Genomic DNA, 19551 nt, shown 5'->3' on the forward strand with positions numbered 1-19551 from the left:
AACCACCACCTCATCTCAACAGACTGAAGGCCCCTGAGCAGTTGTGCTGTACTAACTACAAGTCATTTTCAGCGGCAGAGCCATACCTAATGCATTGACCTTACTACTGCTATATCCCACGGGTGCAGATCCCTGCAGCCGGGACTGAGCGTGGGAGGGAAAATTCAACACTTCTGAATATTTTGAATATTTTTTTGTGTTAATGTTACAAGGAGCAGTAAAGAAAAATAAACTGATGCGCATGAGAATGCATGAGTGGTCCTGCATCAGCCTTTGTGTACGTGTCTGTGTGTATCGTGCTCAGATACCACAACAAAACAGCCACTTCCTAAAGTACAATTTAACAGCAGGAGGTAAAATTGGTCTAGGTAGATATGGCCTTGTCTGTTGTACTAAAGAAACACACTGACAGATATTTTATGATGAGATGGTTACTACCTACCTTTTCCCCATTTTCTGCATACAGTAAGCGGAGTCCCCAGGATAGCATTAACCACTAGATCACGTTGCTCTTTATAAAAACCAATTTAGATTAAACTGGTTCTTTACGAGGCTACTTATTAGCACATTGTTGTCAACATTAATGGCCAAACATCATTTCTAATGCACTCCCAGTGCTAAAATCTACTGTTGAGGAGAAGTAGCAGCAACAGCAGACTAGATAGAGCCTGATCTAATTTGACTTCATGCCAGGGCTCCCTTCAAACAACATCACATTTCTGGACGAAAATAGTTTAAACTATAGAGGCTTCTTTCAGAAAACCAGAGAAATACACCAAGGGTGAGACCCTGGAGTTCATGGTCCCCTGACATTAACAGTGATTGAAAGTCCGTGGGGACGCTGGCATTGTTAACAGCAATACGTGTATCTTGCTCTTGAAATAACAGTGAGCATAATTAAGATAATAAATCAGTTAGTCCGGACAGATCCAGTGAGGCGTGAGGGGACATTCGTTTCTTTCAAAGTCTTCATTGTTGCTTTTCAGGAAGGTTTTATTTTAACCTTGCAATTTTCACTTTTGATTTAGATTTCAGGTATTCGTGAGATGAAGGATTAACTGTCTCCATGCGTTCTGACAAAATCCACCCACACTTTATACACTGGGGTTCTACTGAAATTGTCACACTGACATACTTCTATAGCAATTTGATTCAAATACATGATACTAAAATAAAACCAACACAACAAAATTATTTTATATATGCGAGAACGAACGAACGAACCAACACAATGCACTGGAGTAGCGTTAGCTCTTCTGATTCTGGTCTCCAATCTGGTATTGCAATTCCAGTATCAGTAGTTAAGTTAATATACCTCTTGAAAGTCTACAATCATCCTGTTAACTGACTCTGGGCTCAAAATATTTGTTTGTGATCTCTGTGGGCTTTGCTTTTAAAAGGAACGTGTAGGAAGATATGTAGGGTTACACAAATCCAAAGTTGAAGCTAAACTTCCATCAAAGTGGCAGTTAGCAATATGAAGCGTGTGCAGATGCGGATTTGCCTGCACTATATCTTCATGCTCCCTTCATGCCATTGCCCACAGGGCTAGTGGGTAGAGCTAGTGATGAAGTATTAAAAAAGGAGGACTTGTGGCATCATCTAGACTAACAAATTTATGTGAGCATAAGCTTTTGTGAGATACATGCATGCATCCGATGAAGTGAGCTGTAGCTCATGAAAGCTCATGCTCAAATAAATTGGTTAGTCTCTAAGGTGCCACAAGTCCTCCTTTTCTTTTTGTGGATATAGACTAACACGGCTGCTACTCTGAAACCTGATGTAGCATTGTGTCTGACAAGGAACAAATAGTATATGTTTGTTAATGCACTTTCCCTCTGGCACACCTTGCTGAAATTTGCAGGCAACGTAGAATGGCCCACAGGGAGAAGCTCTCCTTTCCCTCCTAGGAGCGCTCCCTGCATGCTCTAATGAGGTATGTTGCTAGCAGGTGGCATAGGGAAGCTTGTGCAATGCCGACCTGTTGTGGATAGACAGAAGCCTTCAGTATGTAGGGTGGGGCTGTCAATGTGGCACCTTTGATGAGCACTACAGAGCGGAGAGATCAAATGAGTAGAATGGTTAAAGAAAGCTACATTGGCTTTTTAAGGGAAGAAATATTTAAAAGGGCATGGTACACAGAATGTGATATGCACAGAAGCAGTGCAGGATTGCTCCTCTCTTGAGTGATGACAGCAGCAGCTGCCGTGAGGCTAAAACTTCTAATTCAAAAAATAATAAATAGCAGAACTGTAGGTCTGCAGGCTTAAAGAATTTAATATGCCACTGCAACGTTGATAAAGTGTTTGTGTGCAATCAAAAAGTTTGTGGCTGACAACAACTATAAAAGTTGCTGTGAGAAGCAGATATTCCACAGAGACTCTTCCCTGCTCTAAGTGATTTTCTCCCTGTGCTTGGAACTGCACAGCAAATCATCCTGAAATACAGATTGAAGAGCAAACTTCCCATTTTTAATATCAACCCATGTGCAAGATTTGCCTGGAGCAAGAGACCAAAGAAGGTCTGAAGGGGAAAGAGGTCTTTAAATGTGCTCAGTCTTATAGCCAAAAAATCCTCTGGTCTGCACCCAGACTCCCATCAATAAATGTAGCTGGGAACAGAGTCTGAAATATCTATTTTCTCATTTTCCTCTGTTTGAACTAGCATTTAGAACCAGTCACAGTGCTTGGTCTCTCTGGTAATATAACTATGTTCAAGCATGATGGAGTGTAGAGTAAAACATTTCCCTCCTTGCAGGATATGTTCAGTTTGTGGTGTTAGATAGGAGATACTTGGACTGCAGGTAACACTAAGGTTAAAGATTTCATCTTAGAATGTAAAAAGAACAGGAGGACTTGTGGCACCTTAGAGACTAACAATAAGCTTTCGTGAGCTCATGCTCAAATAAATGTGTTAGTCTCTAAGGTGCCCCAAGTCCTCCTTTTCTTTTTGCGGATACAGACTAACAGGGCTGCTCCTCTGAAACTGATCTTAGAATGTGTGACTCCGAAGACAGACAGTTCATACCTTGGGGTTCCAAATTTTCCAACCTGTAAATCAGTACCCAGAGCACATTGGGCCAAAGCTGCTCCCTTTTAACTCCAATGGGTGTTCTGCTTTTGGCTTCACTGGGACCAGGATTTGGACCATAGTGTAGATATTCTAAATATGGAAGAAATCCTATAGAGAAACAAGAACAGCATGGATTCCTGAGAGCCTCATTCCCCTCTCCCACCACTGGACACGCTGGCCTTCTTTGCCCCAATTCTGATTTACACTAGTTAAGTGAAAGCAGAATTAGGCTCAGAATTTGGAAACTTTAAGGAGAAAAGAAGGAAAAAGGAGACACAGAATCCAAACACCCCCCTACTGCCCCCCACACAGCTCCAGAAGAATTTAAAAATAGGCATTGTTGTTGCACAGATAACCCAGAGATAGCCCGGCCGATCACTGCCACATATATAAGGAGTGAAAACCCTTTTGTTTATACGCTAACTTTAAACTATTTCCTAATTCATAATTTACCCAATTTCAAACTCTGTTAGTTTCTGAGAGGTCTCCAGTTTGCCCCTTGGTTGGAAAAGCACAGCCCATCGTAGCACCCAGGGCTCTATTCCCCGTTACAAGACTGTGCTGTCTGTGTAGCTACGTAAATAGTTGAGTTCACAGAACAGGTGCCAGGGGATAGTGCTCAAGAATACGTAGCATAGTTCCTAGGTGCTGTCGAGCCAAGGGAACTTGTGCCCTGCAAATAGCTTCTGCAGTGCAGCTCTCTGTACCAGTTCTTAATCCTCCCCACTGATGGGGATGTGTCATGTTTCTCACTGGCGATGGGGAGCTGTGCTCCTGCACGAAGGGGAGAGCCAGCACCCTGAAGTGGCATTTTTCCTGTCATGGCAGAAGCACAATTTGAAACTCTTCCTGTGACGAGACTGTACCTGCCTCAGATCAGTTTTGAGAGTTTATTCTGCATTGGCTTCACTTCCGTTATCTTGAAGGTTTAATTTTCCAGAGCGCAGCAGAAGGAGATCTAGGGAGTGAAGCTTCTATTCTTTCTAGTGAATGAGGTGTTTGGAGGGAATGGGATCCTGGCATTTAAAACTCATTCCCCTGCTCCAGGAATTCCTTGGCGTCCAGAACTGGAGAGTTGGTTCCAGTGTTTAGATTTCTTTTATGAAGGTGACTCGAAGAACAGCAGTGTTGTTTTTAATTAAAGTTGTCAGGCTTTGGCTGCGCTGACCTCAGGTGATTCCTGGGCTGAGAAGGAGACCTAGATGAAACAGCTCCTTTCATTACTCACAAGCCAGCAGCTCTGCGTGCAGCAGGTCATGGCTTTTCCTCAGCCATTTGTTTTACTTAGAAATGTTTCTCAAGCTTAGTTTTCTCCTTCCTTTTTTAAATTGCAGCATTCAAGAAAGAGGAAAAGCTGCTAGGGTTTGCAAAATGTTCCCAGCCAGAACCACGTAACCAGACCGCTCCTGCAAAGGTTAGGCGATCCGGTCTTGCCTGAACTTGTTCATAACTTTCATTGGCATGAGGAGAAGGGGGTGTCTGTGTGTGTGTGTGTCTTCTTGCATACATAGCTACTATCCAGGCAGAGGGATGTCAAAAGGGCATAATGGGGACTGACCACAAGAATGCTGACACTAGAATTGATGGACAGTAGTCAAAATACTATAAAGACTATGAATCCTCACACAATGGTACAAATGAGTATCACTTTGTACCGACAGGGAAACGGAAGCACAAAGTGGTTAGGTGACTGGCCCAAGTTGACACAGTTAGGAGCAGAACTCCGTTATTCCTGGGTTGCACGTGGGGTCCACCAGATGCCGCTTCTTAGCTGGAGGCACAGAATGAACTCTGCCAGGGTAGGAAGTGCCTCAGTCTCTGTGCAGTGTCATCCTTATATATTGTGTATAGGGGGAAAAGCCACTGTGTCCTGGGGGACTTCGTTCTGAGCAACATGCTGAAGGTCTCATGCTGCCAGAATTAAAACATCCTTGAAATTTCTAAAAACTGTAGAGGATCATTTCCTAACTCCAGAAGTGTTGCATCCACCACAGGGAACCCTGTATTGGACCCTGTCGTGACAGATAAGGAGGGATTGGTCGTAGAACTAAAAATTAGTGATTGTGTACATGCAAGTGTTCATGACTGAACTATTCTGTTTGCACATTACTGGTCTGGACTTTACATTTGTTAAAATACACTTGGTGCTTTGAAAGAACCAATTTCACCACGCTGAAAACCATTACAAGCAAAATGAGCTGGGAGAAGGAATTGAAAGTGAAAGAAAATTGGGAATTGTTTAAGAATATTTCCCTACCTGCTCAAAAAGCCACAATTGAGAAAAGGCTATGGTGGTTAAAATAGCAACCTGGCTTAGCGAGGAAATGAAAGCAGCTATAAAATGTATAGATATACAAGTAAAATGTGGGGAAAAAAGTTGATAGCAGTGAATATAAACTAGAATCTAGGAACTGATGCCAAAAGGATACCAGGAGAAATCTATAGCTCGTATTGTTAAGGACAATAAGAAACAATTTCCATTTACCAAGGATCATGGTGGATTCTCCATCACTGATAAATTTTAAATTAAAATTGAATGTTTTTCTAAAAGATATATGCTCTAGGAATTATTTTGGGGAAGTTCTGTGTCCTGCTTTGTATATACTAGATAGTCACAGTGGTCCCTTCTGTCTTTGGAATCCATGAATGTATAAATCTATTAATTCTTTAAGTGTACTAGGAACAAAAGGAACCCTAATAATGGTATGAGTCTGTTCCTAGATGGGAATGGTAGAATTGTCAATAACAATGCTGAAAAGGCAGGACTGTTCAATACATATTTCTGTTCTGCATTTGAGAAAAAGCCAGATGATATATTCGTCATATGATGCTGATGAAATACTTTCCATTCCAACAGTAACTCAGTATGATGTTACACAGCATCTTCTCAAGTTAGACATTTTTTAAATAATCAGGTCTGGATAACTTGCATCCAAGAATTTTAAAGGAGCTGACTGACTCAGGTGCCTTGTGGATTATTAATATTGATGTTCAATAAAAGTCTTGAAACACTGGGGAAGGTCCAGAGGTCTTGGAGAAACTAATGTTGTGCCAGTATTTAATATGGCTAAACTGGACAACCCAGGTAATTATACGGATACTAGGCGGACACAGATCCCAGATAACTTAATGGAATGGCTGATATGGGACTCGATTTAGAAAAAAATTGAAAGAGGGTAATATAATTTATGCCAGTCAACATGGATTTATGGAAAATAGATTTCTGATGCTGTTGCCTAAAGGGGTGATGTGATCCTTGGATGTATTTACAGGGGAGTCTCAAGTAGGAGTAAGGACATCATTTTACCTCTGTATTTGGCACTTGATGTGGCCACTTCTGGAACCCTGTGCCCCATTCGGGTGTTCAAGAAATCCCTTGCAGGATTGGGAGATATTTCATATTGCCAGGTCATCTTAAATTAGTGGAATAAAGCAGCAATGGACACATTCCTGTTCCTGGCCTGTGGCGTGCTGATTGGCTGGAAGAAAGCTGCTTGTGTGCTGCAACCAATTAGACTAGAGAAATGAGGGGATTTTTTTAAATGTACAAGAACATCGCTCCCATCAGTCCCCGCTCCCCACATATAAACCAAACAAACCAGTATCCCAAACAGAGGTCTGACATGCGAGAGACTCAATGAAATCCAGTAAGGGCATGGCTGTTGCTACTGATTTTGCACAGAAGGTGCCCAGATACTATGATGAAGGGCGGCAGGATAAAACTCTAAGAAAGATCAATCGATAGAGCTTTTGTTAATAAAAAGCAAAATAGCTCCTGTCCCTGGTCCCTCCCGGTGCCAGAGACCAAATGTTTCCTATCTGAATAAGCAGAGCTACTCTGCCTGAAACTACCATTGTCTTTAATTTCCTGGGACCTGCTTGCTGCTATTATCCAGCAGAGAATGTAATTGTATAATCTCACCTACGGTGCTGCACTCTCTCTCTAAATAAAAGCCTGTTGCAGAACTGTGATTTATAACGCCAGCCTCAAGAGGATGAATCTGGCTTTATGCTGCAAGTTTGACTCCTGTTTGTCCTACATTAAATCACTGCTGTTTTGCTTCTATATCACCTTTGCTGTATTAAAGAAATTCAAAGTAGGTAAGTAGATAGATTACCTATCTATCTATCTATCTGTCTGGACAGGTAGTTATTTTATCTAATCTATTTGGTTCTATGGCTCTTATTGCCATAGAACCTAAACTCTGATATCGCAGATCTCTGTTGTTGCAGAAGGAAAACAGCCCCTTTCCTTGCTCTTTTCATTGGAGAAAGTTGTCTTTAAACTGCATTACATTAAGCGGAATTTTTTCCCATTTGAAGATAGTTCCTTTAGTACAGAGACTAGAAGTAAAAATGTCAAGTGCATAGCACTTGATTCAGCCACTAAAGAAGTACTCAGACTCAGAGAAACACAGCGCACTCTGAGGACAACTTTTGGGGCTACAGCAGATGAATCAGTAGATTTCTTCTGGACGAGGATTCTTGTTTCAGAGCTGGCAGTCTTATAGATGTGCCTGTTTTTGTCTTTAAACTGTAAATCAGGTCTTTTTATTTTTCAGGAACTATTACAGATAAAGAGATGGGGAAAATCAGGGGTCCAGGCCTAGGTCCCATTTTATCCAAATACCTCCGAATTCAGGTAAATGGTTCTGGTGTAGGCTCTTTTCCCCTGACATCTACAAGAATATGGTTGCAAACTGTCAGTAGATGGAGAGTTATACCAACCTACCATGGCTCTCATTTAGTTTGGAGGAATCTCCTATGGCATCTTTGTACACAGAACTGACTCAAAGCATGTAACGAGGAGGAAATGGGGCACTTTGTATGTATGTATTAGCATCAACAATACTCACTGCTGTAGTATCTAAATGTCTTCATGCCCCTCTGTTCTCTGAAACATGGTGAAGGGATAGAAACTGTTCAACTGGGCCCCCGAGTTCGATTCAAAACACTTTTCTCTCCTGAAGAAATTTGTTCTGCTCAGTGACAGGTTTCAGAGGAACAGCCGTGTTAGTCTGTATTCGCAAAAAGAAAAGGAGTACTTGTGGCACCTTAGAGACTAACCAATTTATTTGAGCATAAGCTTTCGTGAGATGAAGTGAGCTGTAGCTCACGAAAGCTTATGCTCAAATAAATTGGTTAGTCTCTAGGGTGCCACAAGTACTCCTTTTCGTTCTGCTCAGTGGCATTTTAAGTTCTTTGCAGAGCACAGTGCAGCAGAGAAGCTGTCAGCCCGTGTCATATCACTACCTCTCAACACTTACCCTTTCCAACACCTTCAAGCTGCAGATTTCAAGTCTGCAGCTTGGAGGGACCAGCAGGACTGTTTGCAAGCAGGATGTTGTAAATAATCACTTTGCTCTTGACAAGTTATTAAGGTGATAAATACACATATAAATGCAGGAAGTATCACTGATAAAGTGGGTTGACAAATCTGCCCCACTATCTCCTACCCCTTACAGTAAATGAGAGGCTTACTAAATACCTGCAAAGGTTTGGGATAGGTCCTGAGCTCTAGTCTAGCAGCAAATCTCTGTTGGATAATATGAGCCGCAGTTCATTTATGTGAGGGATCTTTATTGAACTCGATTTTGAAGTTATGCCTAGAACATATACTCTCCCATTTTCAGCACATGTAAATCTAAACATCGAATAAAGGCGAGAGCTGTTTTACATAGAGATGGCACTTTGGTTGCCTTTTAATGATGGTGTTTTGAGATCACTTATTGTACAGCACTTTGTCTCATCCAGAAAAGAACACTTAAAATGATTACTAAAATCTTGTCTTTTAATCTTTAAAAATAATCTTTCTGAACTGCATATAAACTCAGCTAGATAGCAGAGTATAGCTACATACTGCCAGACTGCACGAAGCACAGAACTAAACAGACCAAAAATGAAAAGCAACGTTGTCCTAGTGATAATGCTTTGCACTCTCAGCTTTCCATTACTCAATATCTTCAGAGCATCATAACAACACTGGGCCTGATTCTCTTTTGTTGGTACCATTCAATCAGTGCAAAGGGGTCTGTCAGCGGGCTGTGCTCACTGGCAGCCCCCTTTTACACAACCGGTGCAGTACAAAGCACCCGTGCCCCACAGTGCAGCTGAGAACAAGGCCTGTTCAGTGCTATGTACTGCGTCCAAATGCGCAGTATCAATGTCACTTGTCAATACTTCCTGCCCAGTTCGGGCCCAATCCAAAGCCCACTAAAATCAATGAGAGCCTTTGCACTGACTTTACTGGGTGCTGGATCAGGCCCCAGGTTTCCAGTCGTGCAAATCTCTAGTGAGTGAAACACAAAGAAAAGTTCATATGCTATTGCGACAAGTTCGAGGAAGAAACTCGGTGGGACCAGTGACATATGGGACTTACTTGCACAGCTCAATCCTTTAAAATTCAAGTGGATTTACTCTGTCATTTTTAAATTACTTAATCACTTGTCTTGACTTTTAATCTTTGATAATGCAGGCATTTGAATTTTCCTCTATTTAGCTCTGCCCACAGACAGATTTGAGGTCTGTCAGGGAAAATCCATATTCTCAAACCTTATAAGAAGAAAAGGTGGGGAAAGATACATTCCACTATTTATCTATATTTATTTATCCACTATCTTCACGGATTTGTTCCATCTTTTTATTTGTTTATTTTAATTTATTGCATGATCCTGCTTAAAATGCAGAGTCACATTTACGCATACAAATTTAGCTCCACGTTCGCACCATGGAAAAACTCTTCCGCCACTCATTAATGGTAATTTAATTTTTTAAAATTGCAAATCTGTGATCTGAAATTATAATATAGTGGTGCAGTTGTTCTGCAGGGCACTCAAAAATGGAGACTCAGAGCAAACTTGTTTGCATAATAGCAGCTGCTGTGCATGTCTGGATTTTGTATGCGTGTCTGTTAGCTGCAGATTTCTTCCCTTAGATCTACAGGAAGACAAGGATTCTGATTAAGTGAGGCCCTGAAAGCTTGTCTGCAGCAATTTAGGGCTGTTGCTGTGGAAGCTTTAATCCCTCTTTGATATATTAAAAATCACAGGATTTTTACTAATGTGAGGAGCACATTTCATTTTCCCTTTTCAGCTGTCCAGACCACAGTGTGGAACTAGCACTTACGAGCTCCCTCCTATGAGCTTGGAAAAAGAATGATCCCACCTAGGCCCCTCCAAACGTTTTCTGTTCCTTCTGCACAGAAACGAGCCCTTTGGAAACTTTCCTGAAGTATGAATAATTTGGGAATGCTTAGGTGTCTGTTCAGCAGATCCTGCTGGGGTGGACCTATGTTCCTTGCTCTGGGTTAACACATGATTTCAAGGAGACACATATTTGATGGATGTATGACTTTGCCAGAAGAACTTGATAATGTAGGAGATTTATTAAAGCATTACACAAAGCGTGCTCTCTGTCACAAATTAGACAACTCTTCTGCATCCCTGCTGTAGAGTATTTCTCTTTGAAGGCCTTGGGGTTCTGTCAGACATAAAAATAAATGTGGGAAGGAGTCTTGTCGCTAGCAGAATTGGGAGCACTAAGGGGCAAGGGGTTTAATTAACCAGGAGGGAGGTTGGTACTGGCCACTCCTAGAAGCATGAAACAAATGCGGTTTGAATCAAAGTAATGACTTTGCATAAAATGGAAAATTATTAATGCAAGAAATACCATGAAACTGACCCTCGATGCAATTTAAAGTAATTGTTGTTTTCAGGTTTCTTTTTGCCTCAATGGCACTTTTCTTGTAACTGGTTTCAGAATAACAGCCATGTTAGTCATGTTAGTCTGTATTTCCACAGTATGCATCCGATGAAGTGAGCTGTAGCTCGCGAAAGCTCATGCTCAAATAAATTGGTTAGTCTCTAAGGTGCCACAAGTACTCCTTTTCTTTTTTCTTGTAACTGAAACTGAAATAACCAGGTCTGGAGTTTAACTGCTCTCAGCCTATTTCTAAGTGTTGTTTGTTTTCGGCCATTAAAAACTGGAATATTTATACTGGTAAATTCTTCCCATCAGAGGTTGTTGTTTGTTGTATATATTACAGAATGTCGATGCTATTCGCTCTGTTCCTAAGCTATCCTAAGACAAAATGAAAAGGAGGACTTGTGGCACCTTAGAGACTAACCAATTTATTTGAGCATGAGCTTTCGTGAGCTACAGCTCACTTCATCGGATGCATACCGTGGAAACTGCAGCAGACTTTATATATACACAGAGAATATGAAACAATACCTCCTCCCACCCCACTGTCCTGCTGGTAATAGCTTATCTAAAGTGATCATCAGGTGGGCCATTTCCAGCACAAATCCAGGTTTTCTCACCCTCCACCCCCCCCCCACAAATTCACTCTCCTGCTGGTGATAGCCCATCCAAAGTGACAACTCTTTACACAATGTGCATGATCATCAAGTCGGGCTATTTCCTGCACAAATCCAGGTTTTCTCACATCCCCCCCGCCCCCATACACACACAAACTCACTCTCCTGCTGGTAATAGCTCATCCAAACTGACCACTCTCCAAGTTTAAATCCAAGTTAAACCACCACAGATACAATTCTGTGGTGACCTAGAATCCTATTTTTGACGTCTCCGACTCAAGGAATATTTCCAAAATACCTCTGAACAACATACTAATCCACAGAGGTCTCCCTACCAACACTACAGAAAGAGGGATTCTAGATGGACTCCTCCTGAAGGTCGAAACAGCAGACTGGACTTCTACATAGAGTGCTTCCGCCGACGTGCACGGGCTGAAATTGTGGAAAAGCAGCATCACTTGCCCCATAACCTCAGCCATGCGGAACGCAATGCCATCCACAGCCTCAGAAACAACTCTGACATCATAATCAAAAAGGCTGACAAAGGAGGTGCTGTTGTCACCATGAATAGGTCGGAATGTGAACAAGAGGCTGCTCGGCAGCTCTCCAACACGAGTTTCTACAAGCCATTACCCTATGATCCCACTGAGAGTTACCAAAAGCAACTACAGCATTTGCTCAAGAAACTTCCTGAAAAAGCACAAGATCAAATCCGCACAGACACACCCCTGGAACCCAGACCTGGGATATTCTATCTACTACCCAAGATCCATAAACCTGGAAATCCTGGGCGCCCCATCATCTCAGGCATTGGCACCCTGACAGCAGGATTGTCTGGCTATGTAGACTCCCTCCTCAGGCCCTACGCTACCAGCACTCCCAGCTACCTTCGAGACACCACTGACTTCCTGAGGAAACTACAATCCATCGGTGATCTTCCTGATAACACCATCCTGGCTACTATGGATGTAGAAGCCCTCTACACCAACATTCCACACAAAGATGGACTACAAGCCGTCAAGAACACTATCCCCGATAATGTCACGGCTAACCTGGTGGCTGAACTTTGTGACTTTGTCCTTACCCATAACTATTTCACATTTGGGGACAATGTATACCTTCAGATCAGCGGCACTGCTATGGGTACCCGCATGGCCCCACAGTATGCCAACATTTTTATGGCTGATTTAGAACAACGCTTCCTCAGCTCTCGTCCCCTAAAGCCCCTACTCTACTTGCGCTATATTGATGACATCTTCATCATCTGGACCCATGGAAAAGAAGCCCTTGAGGAATTCCACCATGATTTCAACAATTTCCATCCCACCACCAACCTCAGCCTGGTCCAGTCCACACAAGAGATCCACTTCCTGGACACTACAGTGCTAATAAACAATGGTCACATAAACACCACCCTATACCGGAAACCTACTGACCGCTATTCCTACCTCCGTGCCTCCAGCTTTCACCCTGACCACACCACACGATCCATCGTCTACAGCCAAGCTCTGCGATACAACCGCATTTGCTCCAACCCCTCAGACAGAGACAAACACCTACAAGATCTCTGTCAAGCTTTCTTACAACTACAATACCCACCTGCAGAAGTAAAGAAACAGATTGATAGAGCCAGAAGAGTTCCCAGAAGTTACCTACTACAGGACAGGCCTAACAAAGAAAATAACAGAACGCCACTAGCCGTCACCTTCAGCCCCCAACTAAAACCCCTCCAACGCATTATTAAGGATCTACAACCTATCCTAAAGGATGACCCAACACTCTCACAAGTCTTGGGAGACAGGCCAGTCCTTGCCTACAGACAGCCCCGCAACCTGAAGCAAATACTCACCAACAACCACATACCACACAACAGAACCACTAACCCAGGAACTTATCCTTGCAACAAAACCCGTTGCCAATTGTGCCCACATATCTATTCAGGGGACACCATCACAGGGCCTAATAACATCAGCCACACTATCAGAGGCTCGTTCACCTGCACATCCACCAATGTGATATATGCCATCATGTGCCAGCAATGCCCCTCTGCCATGTACATTGGTCAAACTGGACAGTCTCTACGTAAAAGAATAAATGGACACAAATCAGATATCAAGAATTATAACATTCATAAACCAGTCGGAGAACACTTCAATCTCTCTGGTCACGCAATCACAGACATGAAGGTCGCTATCTTAAAACAAAAAAACTTCAAATCCAGACTCCAGCGAGAAACTGCTGAATTGGAATTCATTTGCAAATTGGATACTATTAATTTAGGCTTAAATAGAGACTGGGAGTGGCTAAGTCATTATGCAAGGTAGCCTATTTCCTCTTGTTTTTCCCTCCCCCCCCCCCAGATGTTCTGGTTTAACTTGGATTTAAACTTGGAGAGTGGTCAGTTTGGATGAGCTATTACCAGCAGGAGAGTGAGTTTGTGTGTGTATGGGGGTGGGAGGGATGTGAGAAAACCTGGATTTGTGCAGGAAATAGCCCGACTTGATGATCATGCACATTGTGTAAAGAGTTGTCACTTTGGATGGGCTATCACCAGCAGGAGAGTGAATTTGTGTGGGGGGGGGGGGGGGTGGAGGGTGAGAAAACCTGGATTTGTGCTGGAAATGGCCCACCTGTTGATCACTTTAGATAAGCTATTACCAGCAGGACAGTGGGGTGGGAGGAGGTATTGTTTCATATTCTCTGTGTATATATAAAGTCTGCTGCAGTTTCCACGGTATACATCTGATGAAGTGAGCTGTAGCTCACGAAAGCTCATGCTCAAATAAATTGGTTAGTCTCTAAGGTGCTACAAGTCCTCCTTTTCTTTTTGCGAATACAGACTAACACGGCTGTTCCTCTGAAACCTATCCTAAGACAGTTGGCAGAGATGCTGTCACAGTGACTAATCGTTATTCTCTCTCTCTCTAACCATCTCACCTTTGTCACGTGCCCATTATCAGAGTATTTAGGCATCATGTCACTGCCGGTCTGTGTCATAGCTGGTCAGCATGCTGGTTTCCTGGTGCCACTGGCACGTGTACTGTATTGTTCACTTGCATTTGACTGACCTGAGGACCTAGCAGGTCCTTCACCCTTCAACACTGTCCTAAATATTCTTGGGGGAGGGGAAACAGCCCTTAAGTTGCTAACCTGGGAAGAGTTCATACCTGGGAAGCGTATTGTATTGTGGAGCAGTTAGTGCCTCACATGGAACTTGGGCCTGTGGGTGACTGGGGTCTCTCTTCTTTAAGTCCACAAATCTTTTATTGCCACTTCCTGAGAGGTTGAGGGCTGTTATCAAACAAAACAGAGCGTTTGCACTTGAAAGCAGTATGTTTGGATTGGTTTGGGGGGGGGGGTTGTTTTTTTAACACCTATGGAACTAATTTGGGCCTTTTCCCTGCCAGTGGAGCTTAGTTCCAGGAACAGTCAACCTCCCAGATTTTCAGAGTATTGGGCAAGGTTTATCTGAGACTACCACTAAAAAAAGGAGAGAAGGAGAATCAGGATTCCTATGCTAGCTCAGACCAAGGTCCATCTAGTCCAGTATGCTGTTTCTGGCAGTGGACAGCACCAGAAGCTTCAGAGGAAGGCATAAAAGCTCTAATGCACAATTATCTGCTAATTTGCCCATAGGTTTCAGAGTAGCAGCCGTGTTAGTCTGTATTCGCAAAAAGAAAAGGAGGACTTGTGGCACCTTAGAGACTAATAAATTGGTTAGTCTCTAAGGTGCCACAAGTCCTCCTTTTCTTTTTGCCCATAGAGGAAGTTTTGCCCTAACCCTATGCAGTTATTGGTTTACTTATTTCCTGGAGCATTAGGTTTTATATCCCTTATACATTTTTATCCTATCTTAAGTACAGCAATTATGGATGTTCCAGTTGTTCATATAAATGTCTAATCCTTTGTTATTAAATCTCCCCTGGGATGGAAATCTTTCTTTCCCTTTAATAGTTTGTGTTGCCATTCTCTGAACCTTTTCCATTTCTGCTCTATCTTCATGGAGCTGGGCAACCAGGACTGAGTGCAGCATTCAAGATGAAGTTGTACCACTTATCTCTGTATCTGATGGCTTTACAAAATTTCCAGGATTAAACTCTGTTCCTCAGCCTTGGTGAAAGCCCTGTGAAATGTTCTCTGAATGAGTTATTTACTCAGGGTTTCCTCCTCTCGCATCCCATGATTGATTTTTATCAAGGGGACTGATAAATCTCATTCAAGTTTTGGTTCTCTCTGCTGTCCAGGAAGAATGTTTTGATTGTTGCCTCACCAGGTTTTGCTCTTCCTTCACAGAGTCGGAAACACGCAAGCAAAGTCAGACTTTACTACATGCTACATCCCATAGACGGAGGCTGCCCGGCCAAGAAGCTCCGATCAGAAAACGTGAGTATGTTTCAGAGCCTTATTCTGCGCTGCTTTGTGAATTGGCGCCCCTGTGCAAAGGCATGTACTTCTGTAGCAGCTTCAGAGGTAAGAGTTGGGGTAGCTGAAATGCTGAGTTACTTGAAACAATTTTCCATAAATGATACAGAAAATATGACCTGCCAGTAATTGAACTTTTAGTTTTTACTTGGTCGTTTCTAAAACAGAGAGACCTCACAACACACCTATAGTGTGCATTCAGAGCCAGATCACGCTGCCTGAAACACCTTTAGCTTGTTGGCTGGTGAACTGCATGGAAACGACTGAAAGGATAATGACTACGTGGATGATGGCACTTTCAGTCAAGTTCCCTTTGAATTTGGAGTAGTAAAACCTGCTCTTTAATTGTGATGGTTAAAGTTCTGTAACTGTTCCACCGTCAGTCTGGATTGAAGTCCTTTCGGGTTCCATACATTCAGATGATATTTGTGTACAACTTTCTCATGCCAGGGGAAAAAACATCAGGGAGAGAACAAGTGATAGCAGAGGGAAGCACTGTGTGAGAGAGGCAGCTAGAGAGAGATTCATGGGGGAGAGTAACTAGTCAAATGAAAACGAGGAAGGAAGAAATACACGTCAGTGAGCAATTTCCATTCTAGTGTGTCCTGTAACCCTTATTCCACTCTCCCTTATGGCCTTTGAATGGATGAACTTCAGTTTCTTGGCAATTCTCTGCGTACTTGGCTGTGACAGCTTCTCTCTTTGCCCATCTCAAGATCCTTTCACTTAGGTCCATTTTGATTTGCCCTCATTGCTATCTCTCTCTTTCTAGTTTAGATCACTGGGCACAAACAGTTCGGTGTGGGAGATTTAATATTCATGGGAGCTGGGCAGCAAAAGCCATGGACATCACACTAAAAATATTTCTTCCTGTGAAACAATCCGTTCTTCAGATCTGGGTCTTGTTGAAAGCGCCCTCCTGGGGTCTCTCACATCATCCCTTGGTGCCTCCAACCTGATTTCTGATTCCATCCTAACCCTTCCCTGCACATTGCTCAGCATCCAGGTGCTCACCCTTTTTGCTTCTGAAGCCCATTTGACTTCCTGTTTTCTCCTGCTCATAAGAAACCAGCCTGACTTTGCTCTGACAGCTCTGTGCCTGCCCTTGTCCTACACACCCCGTAAGTCTATATGCTCTGTGTCTATGTAATACATCATATCCCCCATCTGTCCATTAGGTGATCGCCATGTGATAATTTTGCTTCCCTTATGTATCCTTTGGCTCTTCTAAGCTCAGAGTGTTGTTCCTGCACAACAGAACTTGTTTCAGTCTGTTATGATTGTCCTCTCCCAGGCCTTCCAAGGAGGAATATGCTTGTCCCTGCTCAGATATTATCCAGTCCTTTGTATCCATGTGTAACCACAGAGTTGAGATATTTAGACCGTCTCTTGAAGGCAGCTTGATAACATCATTACCGTGTCGAGGACACAGCTGTATCCCGCTCATTTCAGCTTGATGGTAGTGTTACTGATGTCACGGCATAGTGACTTTGTTGGATCATATTAAGGAAGTTCTGTATTAAAATCACAAATGAGTTTGATTCCCCATAGTTTAAATTCCAGGGTATTACTAATTAAGAGGTCTCTTGGTTTTTGGTACTGTTTCTCTCCCTCTATGTGTGAAACTTGCAAGCTGCTAACTGCATTAGTACATTCTAAGACAGAGTCTGTTCTCAAAGCAATTCACAGAGAGAGACTCAAAGCAATACTCTGTAACAACAGAAACAGCACCCAGAGACTCCCCACCCTTTTGTTGTATTAACAATTGTGATTAAAATAGAGATAGAGGATGTATGTGGATGGATGCTTGGTGTGGATAATAACTGAATGATCAGGGAGGTGCCAGCCTAAGAATCCAGTGTCCATCCGCTGAAGAAGGCGTCAAGTGGAAATAACCAGAGGAAACCCCCCCCGAGGGCAGACTGGAATCCACCCAACAGCCTCAAGGATGGGAGAACCAAAGAACAAGATAACATCTAGCAGCACGGAGCCATCAGGAATGTGCTATCTCCTGATTGATTCAGCAACAGCATGATGAAGCAATTCCCATAGACTGGCATAGGAAGAAATTCCTATAAAAATGGACTCTAGAAAGTGAGAACTTTGGGGTCTGATTCTGCAAACCAACTTCCAGGAGCATCAGATGAGCATCTGACAAGGCCCTGCTCCCTCCTCATGTCCAGGCCACCTGGCCAGTGGCTTGGCATGAGCAACTCTAAGGCTGGTAACTATGATAACAACCTTGCAGAACCTGTGTGTGTGTGTGTGTTTGTATGAATGAATGTGTGAATAAATATGAGATTGAATGGAATGTTATAGCTATAACTAACTGCTTACTATGATTCTTTCTGTATTCACAATAAATGTGGTATTTTGCCTTTTTCCCTTCAATAAGATCCTGCTGGTTTTTATTTTATTGGTATAACAACTTTAATGAATATTAAAAATGCAGTTATTTGAGTATGATATTACTGGAGCCCAGTTATGTTTCTCTGTAAAAACATACATTACCAAAAAGGGTACCTTGGCCTCCTTGCAGAGAAAATGGTCTATTTGTGACACTCTAGAGAATCATAGAATATCAGGGTTGGAAGGGACCTCAGGAGGTCATCTAGTCCAACCCCCTGCTAAAAGCAGGACCAGTCCCCTATTAAATCATCCCAGCCAGGGCTTTGTCAAGCCTGACCTTAAAAACTTCTAAGGAAGGAGATTCCACCACCTCCCTAGGTAACGCATTCCAGTGTTTCACCACCCTCCTAGTGAAAAAGTTTTTCCTAATATTCAACCTACACCTCCCCCACTGCAACTTGAGACCATTACTCCTTGTTCTGTCATCTGCTACCACTGAACAGTCTAGATCCATCCTTTTTGGAACCCCCTTTCAGGTAGTTGAAAGCAGCTATCAAATCCCCCCTCATTCTTCTCTTCTGCAGACTAAACAATCCCAGTTCCCTCAGCCTCTCCTCATAAGTCAGGTGTTCCAGTCCCCAAATCATTTTTGTTGCCCTCCGCTGGACTCTTTCCAATTTTTCCACATCCTTCTTGTAATGTGGGGACCAAAACTGGACACAGTACTCCAGATGAGGCCTCACCAATGTCAAATAGAGGGGAACGATCACGTCCCTCGATCTGCTGGCAATGCCCCTACTTATACATCCCAAAATGCCATTGGCCTTCATATCCAGCTTCTCGCCCACTGTAACCCCTAGGTCCTTTTCTGCAGAACTGCTGCCGAGCCATTCGGTCCCTAGTCTGTAGCGGTGCATTGGATTCTTCCGTCCTAAGTGCAGGACTCTGCACTTGTCCTTGTTGAACCTCATTAGATTTCTTTTGGCCCAATCCTCCAATTTGTCTAGGGCCCTCTGTATCCTATCCCTACTCTCCAGCGTATCTACCTCTCCTCCCAGTTTAGTGTCATCTGCAAACTTGCTGAGGGTGCAATCCACACCATCCTCCAGATCATTTATGAAGATATTGAACAAAACCGGCCCCAGGACCGACCTTTGGGGCACTCCGCTCAATACTGGCTGCCAACTAGACATGGAGCCATTGATCACTACCCGTTGAGCCCGACAATCTAGCCAGCTTTCTATCCACCTTAAAGTCCATTCATCCAGCCCATACTTCTTTAACTTGCTGACAAGAATACTGTGGGAGACCATGTCAAAAGCTTTGCTAAAGTCAAGGAACAACACGTCCACCGCTTTCCCCTCATCCACAGAGCCAGTTATCTCGTCAT

The 19551-nt window shown here is 43.0% G+C and overlaps 1 protein-coding gene across 6 annotated transcripts in view; it reads left to right on the top strand.

Annotated features, from left to right (window-relative positions):
• ZMAT4 (zinc finger matrin-type 4) overlaps positions 1 to 19551 on the top strand; it is a 260600-nt gene that overhangs the window by 122042 nt on the left and 119007 nt on the right. For all 6 annotated transcript variants that reach the window (XR_012666151.1, XR_012666152.1, XM_075123468.1 and 3 more), the window contains one exon: positions 15684 to 15773. Coding sequence is in view for 4 of the 6 variants with exons in the window: in XM_075123468.1 (XP_074979569.1) it covers positions 15684 to 15773 (90 nt within the window). In the remaining 2 variants the exon portion in view is untranslated. The remainder of the gene's footprint in view (positions 1 to 15683; positions 15774 to 19551) is intronic.

The sequence above is a fragment of the Caretta caretta genome, chromosome 26, assembly GCF_965140235.1.
Source record: "Caretta caretta isolate rCarCar2 chromosome 26, rCarCar1.hap1, whole genome shotgun sequence".
NCBI classification, from domain to species: domain Eukaryota; kingdom Metazoa; phylum Chordata; order Testudines; family Cheloniidae; genus Caretta; species Caretta caretta.